This window comes from Helicoverpa armigera, chromosome 24, assembly GCF_030705265.1.
Source record: "Helicoverpa armigera isolate CAAS_96S chromosome 24, ASM3070526v1, whole genome shotgun sequence".
NCBI classification, from domain to species: Eukaryota; Metazoa; Arthropoda; class Insecta; order Lepidoptera; family Noctuidae; genus Helicoverpa; species Helicoverpa armigera.
Genome location: NC_087143.1, coordinates 6,684,782 through 6,695,650, shown reverse-complemented (window position 1 = coordinate 6,695,650; position 10,869 = coordinate 6,684,782). Strand labels below are relative to the sequence as shown.

The following is a 10,869-nucleotide window of genomic DNA, read 5'->3' as shown; positions in this document are numbered from 1 at the left end:
TGAGTATTGGACATGGATAAAAACTTGAGAAATGAATATAGGATCCTTTTACCGTGATCATATTTCTATACCTAGGTATATTTGCACCTACTACTGCTAGTTCTTCGCCACCCAAAGGTAGGCTAGTACATAAACACAAGGCGCAAGTACCATTTAGCAATATGCAAAAAGCAACCACAATCTAGGCTCCAGGCTATATCTTAGAAGAGCAATGTTTAAATCGAACCCACTCCAAGACAGAAAACAAATTAACCCAACATGAAACTCCAAAACTATTTCCTTACACACACATACATACAAAACACCGAGTCTACAGAACATATTTTAATTAATTAAGAACGAAGTTAAACCTCTTGATTAGTTACAAAGTAAATCCTTGCAATTTTTTTCTTGGATAGTACAAAAAGACGGCCATAGACGGACTTATGAAGCTCTACAAACGCAGATAGATATGGACGGCGGACATCTCGTAATAAGCTACGAGAAAACTCAATTTAACTTTTCCATGATCTTGTTAATAAAATTTATGAATTACAAATTAAAGTTTGTTTCGTTGGAGTGATAAAAAATAGCTGGGATTGAGATGGGGTTCGTGGAAGCAGGGGTTTGCTGCAAACTTTTCGAGATGTCAATCAGAAAGTTTTTGAATGGCCTACTTTTTGAGTCCACGTTCACCTACAATATAAACGTCAGTTTTCTTAAAATAAGTGTTTATGGTGTGACCGTTTTTTGGAGCCATACCACATACCATATCATAACATTATACACATGAATTTTCACGTTCAATTAAAAAAATAATAGCAATCATTCTTCAACACACATACACTTTGCTCACTCCTTGCTTTCAGGAATACTTATCTTAGATTTAAAAAAAATGATTGACAAATGATAGCTGAGGCTGCATTGATGATTGATTAACAGAAAACTGCAGAAGCAAAATAATTTTAATATTATTGCAGACTTTAAATTAATACCCAAAAATGATTCTAATATCTAATCCCAGATAGATTACGACAGAAGAGAAATAAACCAACCAAAATGAATTCCAATAAATGTCTCAAGCTATTCAAGAGACAGACATATCGATAATTCTACTGAAGGTAAACCTTAGAATAACTCGGATTGCTCAAACGTTATCTGAGGGTATTAAGCAAACGGTTGCAGATTATCTCGCCAATCGCCGGATCCGAGATGTTAGCTTTCAAGGATACGCCATGTTCGAAGATGTTTGAATTTTGGTATGTAATCTTGTGTTGGAGTGAATATATTTTCATTTGTTGTCGAGATAATGTGTTTCTTAGTCGAGGTGGGTTAGAGGGTACAGCTTCTCAAGTATGACTATGCAAGTGAATTTTTCTAAGTATGTATGTCCTTTCAGTGTATTTAATCTTGGATCCTAATGACAGTGGTTCGGTGGGCACCTAAAACTGTAGGTCCCGGCTGTTATTTGAACATCTTGACAGTCGTTGCGGGTAGTTAGAAGCCAGTAAATCTGACAACACGTCTTATAGGTATTCGTGGGTAACTGGTTTGAGGAGATCACGTAGGGCAGTCGCTCCTGAAAAAACACTGGTACTCAAAATTTGTTTAGACTGGAAGCCGACTCCAACATAGTTAGGAAAAGGTAAGAAAAATCTTTAGCGCCTACAATTATTGTTTTCTAGGCTGGTTTTACAGTCACAATGATAGCTATTGCTTAGCAAGTAGTTTGTTTGAACATCGTTCGGGTTGAAACCTAGCGGCGAGTCACAAAATTTGCTTGGATTTCATATATATTGGCTGTCAATGTCCAGCTCGACCGAAAACTAGCCTTAGACAGACAGGGTGTATCAGACACTTTCAACAGTGTAATTTGAGAAGCAAAGGTTCAAAGATTTGTAACGTTGTCTAGATAGCCTTTTTCTTGATTCTCGAAACTGATTTTTATCATCAATCACCAAGGAGAACAGTTATTCACAAGAAGGCAATTCAGAAGGAATTCAGATTCCTGTCGGCAATATAATATTTTCATGAATGTTTGGCACGACATAGTTTATACTTACTCTTTATAACTTCTCCATCTATTAAACTGGACCAGACTGACGAATCTAGCTAGGACAATATTTTATACTGTTTTGATGAGAAATCGCTGTGTACAACGTCAGGTAGTGTCCGACTCTTAATGGCTAACACCATGTTCCCCCTTTATGTACCAAGAACGATCCCGCAGCCCTATGAATCTAGGGCCGTATATATTCCTAAAAACCCTGAATATACAGATTTTAGACATACCAATATCAACCATATTAAATTAATCGTGATCTTTCTTATATAAAAGTTCTCAACGTTATTCAGATAAAGCTCTTGCAAATACTGCTTCGGAATATCAAAGCCGATAAAATAATATTGAGGACCTCAAAGGAGTTATTTTAGTTGCAAACTGAGTTTGTTTCGATAAAATATATACAGCTGTTTAAGTACATTTGCTGAATTTTCATGACAGGGTTATATTGCTGAACTGATTTTGGAGAAATTCAGTTGACATAATTTTCATAGAGCGAAAGATAAACTGTTACTGTCGTACCACAAAAACTTTTAAACGTCTGTTGAACACTTGTCTAAAAAATGACAGATTATGACGCTGAAATAAGGTCCGTTTAACAGCCACAGCTTTTTAGACAAGTGTTCAACAGATGTTTAAGTTTAAGTAGTAGTAAGGCTGTTATATTTTATACGTTCCCCACACAGGTTATACGTAGATGCACACCTACTTACATACATAACCTACATGACTGTATATACACAATTTAAATTATCCCATAAATCAGCCACAACACATAAAAAAAAGAATATACGTAAAACAAATTAAAACAACACTTGTAAAACAGGTTTATTATCTCAAAATACCTTTCCTTAAAGCTAACGGAAACATTGATATCAATATAATTTTCGGTTTAATGGATTTTTATCACATCGAGTACATGTAAAAGGGAGGCAAAATTACACTCTTAAATATATTTAATTGATCTTGAATCTTTACACACGGCTTAGATACTAAATAAGGCCGAGATATAATAGTCTGAGCATTGAGCAAGCGTGGTGATTAATGCTCAATCCTTCTCCCTGTGAGAGGAGGCCTGTGCCCAGCAGTGGGACGATATAAAGGCTGTAACAGTAACAGAGATATAATATAATATTATTTTAACTTAAGATACAAAATTCTGTTCTGTTCTGTCACAGCCTGTTTATCGTCCCACTGCTAGGCACAGGCCTCCTCTCGCATGGAGAAGGATTGAGCATTAATCACCACGCTTGCTCAATGCGGAGAAGATAAAAAATTGCTCACTACATATTCGCATATCGCTCGCTTGCTTACGATACTAAAATATTATCTCCATCGTGTATGTTCATTGAATCATATGGCGAGCAATATTGTATTTTAAGATTAAATATTATAACCTACATATTTTAAGTATGCTATGTGAAGCGCCCTTCAGTTTCTTGTATTATTTTATTAATGTAATATTGAATCTGCTGACTAGTAAATAAATCTACTCCTCATTAACTTTAACAATTGGTAAATTAACTTCATTATCTTCCAAACCTCTAGGTCTAACAAAACTACCAAAATTATAATAATCTTCAATCTCTTGCAACGTCCTATTCTTAGTTTCTGGTACGTATATCCAAATCAAAATAGTACAAATTGTAGAAATAACAGCAAAACAAATAAACATCCAGGATAAGCCTATACATAGAACGATATGTGGAGCAGTTTTGACTGTGGCAACAAACAATATACAAGTTAAAATATTAAATAATCCACCACCGAAACCTCTGTGCTTGACAGGCATCAAATCAATAGCTAAAGAAAACGTAACAGGGTTAAAACCTGAATTATTAAGACCCATGAACCCTAAGAAGAAATATAAGAATAGTAAAGAATCACTTGAGATAATTCCAGCACTTTTCAAATACGGAGACACAGCACAACCTATCAAACAGATAATACTCCCAAATGCAGTAGATAAAACAGTTTTAGAATTGAAAAACTTTATAAGAACAATAGAAATTGAAGATCCAAGTAACAATACATAAGAAGTAATAATGTAACCTGTAAGAGCAATCTCAGGATTACCAGTACCTATTTCTATAAAATCTTTTGCGTAGACGAACAATGACATGCTCCCACATCCATAAAAGTTCGTTAGTATCAAAAGCATGTATAAACTTGGTATATACAAGTCCTTTTCTTTCAATTTTAGCATCATTTCTTGTAGCCTCGTCTTCTTAGTTTGTCTTTTTACCTCCTTTTGAGCTGCAATCATTGCTTTCAACTCTTTATTAGCTTCATCATCAGTACCTCGCAACCAGATAAAAGACTTTTCAGTCTCTTCAAATTTACCTTTAAAAGCCAACCACGATGGAGATTCAGGAAAGATTATTGCCATTAATAAGGCGATTACTAAAGGAGCACACATAACCATAGCTACCGTTTTCCAGTCCAAAAAAGCTCCTAAATGAGCAACTATGACTTGACCAATAGTTTGTTCAATGGTCAGAGAAAACATTAAGGCAGATCTATATTTTGGAGCAATCATTTCGCTAACAGTTACTAAGTTTATTATAGATATACAGTTGCTGGCTAGACCATGGAATACGGCTGATAGAAGGACGGTGAAGACATTGGTAGCTGCAGCTGCTAAAATCCATCCGATGAGAAGAATAATGCTGCTTCCAATGAAAGTGTATTTTCTTCCTTTTAACTGCATTATTGTTGGCATTAGCGTCGCTCCTAACCCTGAGATTCCATGCATCGCAGCTGAAAAAAAAAATAGATTAGATTTTGACAAAATAATAAACATTGTTCTAAAGCATCAGTTCTATTGTACAAACACCGTCGTAATTTACTGTTAGGACAAAAGTTATCAACCAGGAGGATAGCCACTGTTAAAAAACTAATAAACATCGACAGTTTGAAACTTGAGCTCATGGTAAAACCCTATTTTTTTTTAACCCTTAGCAGGTATTGTGGGTCAAATTCGACCCAGAAGCGGACATTTTCGGTAATTATTCTTTTAATATTTATGCTACGACTGCGCGCTTCTACGTATTCTCATTGCGTCGCTAGCTGCAGCGGGGGGGCGGATGTGCAGCGCTGCAACTATCTTAGGAGCGAAGGTAAGTAGCCGACTGGGTCACGTTTGACCCACGACACCAAGTAAGTAACTTTTTTCACTGAGTGTAATTTGTAACTTTTTTGTTTTAGTGAATATTTCTACAACAATGGGGGGCTTTTTGAACGATAGACAAATCGAGGAATTGATGAACGACTCAAATGATGATTTGGAATCGGAAAATCGGAAAGGACACCAAATATAAACCAACTTTCAGTCATCAGTCCCAGTTTGAAGAACCAGTTGCATCGACCTCTTCTGCAGCTTCAATTTCAAGTCGGAAAAGGGCGCGATGCTACCTATGCAATTGGAAAAATGACCGAAAACATTCTCTAAAATGTTCTAAATGTTTACATATTATTTGTAGGACACATTCCTTCCAAAATGTTCAGTGTTCTAGTTGTCAGAAAGTATAAAGACTAATATGGAAAAAAGTTGTTTTGATTTTGGTTGTCATTTTTTTTAATTTTTACTGATCTCAGAAGTAATTTATTTTTTTGTTATCATAAGGATATGAGAAATGCCATACATATCTTTTAGTTAAAGTTTTTCATACATTTCTATTATTTTTTTATGTTTTAAGTTCACACTAACCAGAAAGTGCCAAAAAATTTGGTTAGTTACAAATGTGTGTAAAACATAATAATTTTTTAATATTCTAAAATTAAATCAAGATAATTTTGTAAAAAATGCTTCTTTTATTTCATAACTAACCATATTTTATACAAATAATAAAAAATATACGTTCTACAACAGATTTTCTGGTATGGGTAAAATTTGACCCACGATACCGGTAGTGTTGCCAAAAAAGGCGATACCAGCTAAGGGTTAATAGTGCTTTGACTGATAATAGTCAGAAGCCAGTAACTCTTACCAAGGGGTATTGGATTGCCCCGGTAACTGGCTTGAAGAACTCACATTTTACAATAGCTCCTTGTAAAACACTGGAAGCCGACCCCAACACGTTAGGGTTTGGGAGATGATGAATTAAATATTATATTATTTAAAAATCCTTACCGATCCAAGTAAGCGTATCCAGCTCTGTGCGTATAGTGGACTCTTCGGATCGGAACTGATGCAATAGAATGGAGGGATACATAAGAGATCCGCCCATTGATACTGATACCAATTGTGTAGCCGCCGCTACGTACATCTGTCGATATAAGAAAAACTAATGGATTTACTAGTTTAAAAATGGTATGATTATTTTAACTTATCACTTTTAGAATAATCGTAGCTTATACTTCCTAATGGGAAGATCTTAATTTCGGTATTTGTATTTTTTTTCTTAGAAACTAGGTATACACACGCTACATATAAACAATATCTTTTTCTTCTTCCTCCTGCCCTGTTCCCAATTTTATTTGGAGTTGGCACAAATCAGTTCTATATTCACAAAATATTTACATTAATTGAAAAAATAAAATAAAATAAGCTTATATATATATACAACTTAAAACTAATACAGTGCATCAAAAAATTGCTCCTCATCGCTGTCACTGGGTAATGTACCCAAAAGACTGGCACAATATGTCATTCTCTTCCATTTTCCCTGTCACTTGTCATACTGACACTCACTCCCTTCCTATTCATGTCATCTTTCAGGCAATCCATCTATCTTTTCTTAGGTCTTCCTTTTCCCGAGAAGATCCATCTACATTCATACTTAACACACACTTTGTTGCATGCGTATCATCCCTCCTCATTACATGCCCATACCAAGACAACCTTCTACTTCTCATCTTTTCTGTGCGCTACTTTCAGACTTCCGCTTATGTAATCATTCCTCACTTTATCCATTCTTGTAACACCACACATCCATCTCAGCATTCTCATTTCTGCTACATGCACTCTCTTCTCATCCCTCTTTTTCAATGCCCAACACTCCGATCCATACGGGACGACAGGTCTTATTAATTACTTATTATACGCTACATATAAACATACATCTTGTACATTCCGGTCCGAGTCTATAATATCTGTAAGTTCACTTTAAAACTACTTCACGTCATACTACGATTTTCGCATATGCATCGTACATAGTCCAGGCATAGTCGTTAGGTATAGGTTGTTCGTTAATATAAAAAGTTTCCTAAATGTTTTCTCACCAACAAATGCACCACTAATTAAGCAGAATTCCGTAATACTGATGATTCGAAATATTTAGCTAAAGGTTTCCCATTTCCGTTCACGTCGCCGTCACCAAAATTGATTATTCCGGAAAATTCGTATCAAATTAATACAATAATATCGTTGGCAGACTAATAAATAGATTATAGGCTACTCAACCAAAATTAATGAAATTAGTCCGGGAGCGTGTACTGAAATCTGACGGGAAAAACATGTACAACTAGCTTCAGCCTGCGGTTTCACTCGCGTTGTGGTGAAAGTACTTCTCGTAGATGGATTACAAGTATATTTTGTTCTAATACATAAGTTACAATTACTGCTGCGCTTTCTGAAAATGAATTCGATAGGTTTTGCGCGAAAGAGTAACAAACATGCATACATATGTATATCCTTACCTACACACACCTTTCAATTTTTTTTATACCAATAGTAATTGTGTAAAGAATAAACTTAATGAAATAAAATGGAGAATAGCATTATGATATTTAACTTTAAAACTATACATTCCTATCCTATAAATAAATCGTACGTGGTATTTATTTTTTCTACGAAAAGGCACCACAGAAACAATTATTAAAAGGTACAATGAAACTGTCGAATACAGACTGAACGAATATTCTTTGGCTTTTCACAATAGATGAAATGTAATATTTAAAAAAAGACATCATCAGCATTATATTTTAACTATCGCCACATATGAAAAGAACCTTTTGTCATAGGTAGGAATTAAAATATCTCGCGAGCATTCGAGATATTAACGTCACAAGAGTTTGGTTCTGATAATTTTACTTAAGCGACATACATACGATTGATATCCAACTAAGATTCAATCATGTCTCAGTTACGATTGAAGCCTATGTGGCATTCATTATATGTGGCAATTTTTTCTTAAAAAAAAATAGTCTATCCCTTTCTGTGATTCAATCATATAAATCATATTGTCTGCAAATGATTTACGATTCATGATTGCTATGTACATCCGGTTAGACTAGTAGCCGACCCCAACATATTTGGGAAAAATGCTCGGGAGATGATCTATTATAATTTATATTTACTTAGGCTTAATTTAAGTGAGTCCGACAAATACAAATTATTTAAAGATCTGTCTAGGCGGCTGGTTGACCAAAAGGCTGGCTATTACCTCGGACAAAGAATCAGCATGGCGATCCAACGAGGTAATGCTGCCAGCCTCTTGGGCACGCTCCCAGTTGACAGCGATGGGGACGAATTTTTGACGCTTTTTAGTTGTGTGTTTTACTAGGATAGTTTTTGATACTTATGTATTGTAAATATGTCAATATCTATGTATTTATACTTTGTATCATTAATAAAATTAATGCAAATTCATATTTTAATTACTCAATAACATACCCAAACACTTGTGTCGCACAAATATGTATACCTACTATAACTCTTGATTATATTATTTGCTGAGTACACTTGCTCGCAAATAATTATCTTGTAATCAAGTGTAGTGTTGTGCTTCGGTAATTACAATCCTATTGTTAAGTTGTGCTGTTTACTTTAGAAATAATGATCGGCTAACGAACAGTGGTTGTTTTGTACGTGTATTTATTTTTTACTAGGTTTATGTATATTTGGGTACAGAATCGCCCAGGTAACTGGGTTGAGGAGGTCAGATAGGCAGTCGCTTCTTGTAAAGCACTGGTACTCAGCTGAATCCGGTTAGACTGGAAGCCGACCCTAACATACTTGGGAAAAAGGCTCGGAGGATGATGATTTGGATACAGAATCGATTATAGATCATGCCCCAAGGATTCTTTTAAAGAAATATTCAATGTACAGTTTTGACTTTCCTATCATTTTATTAGATATCCAAACTAATATTATAAATGCGAAAGTAACTCTGTCTGTCTGTCTGTCTGTCTGTCTGTCTTTTCTTCACGCCTAAACTACTGATTTGTGTGAAATTTGGTACAGACATAGTTTGAAACTTGAGAAAGGACATAGGATAGGTTTTATTACAAAAAAATAAAAATAAAATTATTCCGGACATATAGCGCCATCGATTGGTCAAATCAAAAATCTGCTGGTAGTCACTATTCCACGCGAACGAAGTTGCGGGCAAAAGCTAGTATGTCTATACATGGGTTTAGATGTCGTAGAATTAGAGTTGAAATTAAACAGATTATCTAAAAGTAAAACATCCTATTTTGTAAATACAGAGTAGGTAAAGTTCGTCCTAGTTGAGGAGAATGTAAGGATAAGTCAGAGTTAGAAAGTTCAAACAGATCAACCCGAAAACTTTATTTTTTGAATTCGGTTATTGAACCGATTCATGGCAATTTCGATAGGCAGTCGCTGATTGTAAAACACTGGTACTCAGCCGCATCCGTTTAAATTGAAAGCCAACCCCCCAACATAGTTAGGAAAAAGCTCTGAAGATGATGAATATCAACCTGTTTTGACAGCCCACCAATTTAACGTGCTTTCGAAACACGGAGGAACTCATCGTGATAAGGTGGTCACTCATCTACGGACCGCGCCAAGCGTTGCTTAACCTTATGATTGATTTACCCATGCAGCTGTTACTTAGTTAGGAAATAGCATGCATTATAGACAAACTAGCCGATTTTCCGCGGATTCACCCACTTCCCGTGGGAACTACTGCCCGTACCGGGACAAAATATAGCCTCTGATACACGGGAAGAGTGTAGCTTTCCAACAGTGAAAGATTTATTTGAATCGTTTCAGCAGTTTCGAAGCCTTTGGGGTACAAATAAACAAACAAAATACATACCCATCCTCTTTATCAGATTAGTATAAATAGTAAATATAATATCTAAAAGTGCTTACCTGCTTAATAAATGGTGAGAATTTCATGATGTTTTTTTTTCAATACTTCACCCAAAATTAACGTAAGTACAGTGTAAATTATTCTGTATCACTTTTTTTATTACTGGATTATTTAGTTAAAAATCAAAATTTTGATAGGCACTTCTAATTTACAATTTGTCAGTTTACAGATTCACCGATTTACGTGCGCTCATAATTAAATGATTAAAATAAAAAATATATTTTTGTGTAAATTACACATACTTTTATAACTCTGTACTTTATAATAGCAACTACTAAATGATAAAATTAAATTGTATTACATTATTTTTTTTACAATAAGACGTTCTTTATATAACAAGTGGTTTTATCAACTGCACCAACACCAATGCATTTAAAATGCATCTGATTGCATGTCAGCCTTTTAAGGATCAATAAAACAACAATGTTTATGAATTTGGTTTTAAAACCATAATTTGCCTGCATTTTATTGAAACTTTTTATCGTCTTTCGAAGTATTTTAATGTAAAAGTTGCTTCAATCATTTTTGCGTCAATAATTTATTATAGATGAAAAAAAACTGTCATTCTATTTTTAAGTTTGTCGGGCTTTCACGTCAATACTACTTACCAGTTATAATAAAATTTGTTCTCGCTGTGGGTGTAATGTGAGGGAGTGTCAGAAATCTCTTACCGACTAAAACCCACCATGTTCCTTCTTAAGCCCTTTATGTACCAGGGCCGCGGTAACTCGCGTGAACAATCCCGCAGCCCCGGTAGGATGTAGT

At 35.0% G+C, this 10,869-nt stretch overlaps 1 protein-coding gene across 1 annotated transcript; it reads right to left on the bottom strand.

Annotated features, from left to right (window-relative positions):
- Nucleotides 1–2,862: 2,862 nt before the first annotated feature.
- LOC110371167 (facilitated trehalose transporter Tret1) lies at nucleotides 2,863–10,449 on the bottom strand. The gene is made up of 3 exons (XM_021327283.3): nucleotides 10,104–10,449; nucleotides 6,174–6,309; nucleotides 2,863–4,801 (listed from the first exon to the last, which is right to left on the bottom strand). Exons 1-3 carry the CDS (start codon nucleotides 10,128–10,130, stop codon nucleotides 3,531–3,533), a joined length of 1,434 nt encoding a protein of 477 aa, XP_021182958.3. The 5' UTR covers nucleotides 10,131–10,449; the 3' UTR covers nucleotides 2,863–3,530.
- Nucleotides 10,450–10,869: the final 420 nt, after the last annotated feature.

Coding starts and splice junctions, on each gene's coding strand:
- LOC110371167 (XM_021327283.3), bottom strand. CDS start 10,130: ATGAAATTCTCACCATTTATTAAGCAG. Junction 6,310..10,103: donor TCTCACCATTTATTAAGCAG/GTAAGCACTTTT, acceptor TTATATCGACAG/ATGTACGTAGCGGCGGCTAC. Junction 4,802..6,173: donor GGATACGCTTACTTGGATCG/GTAAGGATTTTT, acceptor TTTTTTTTTCAG/CTGCGATGCATGGAATCTCA.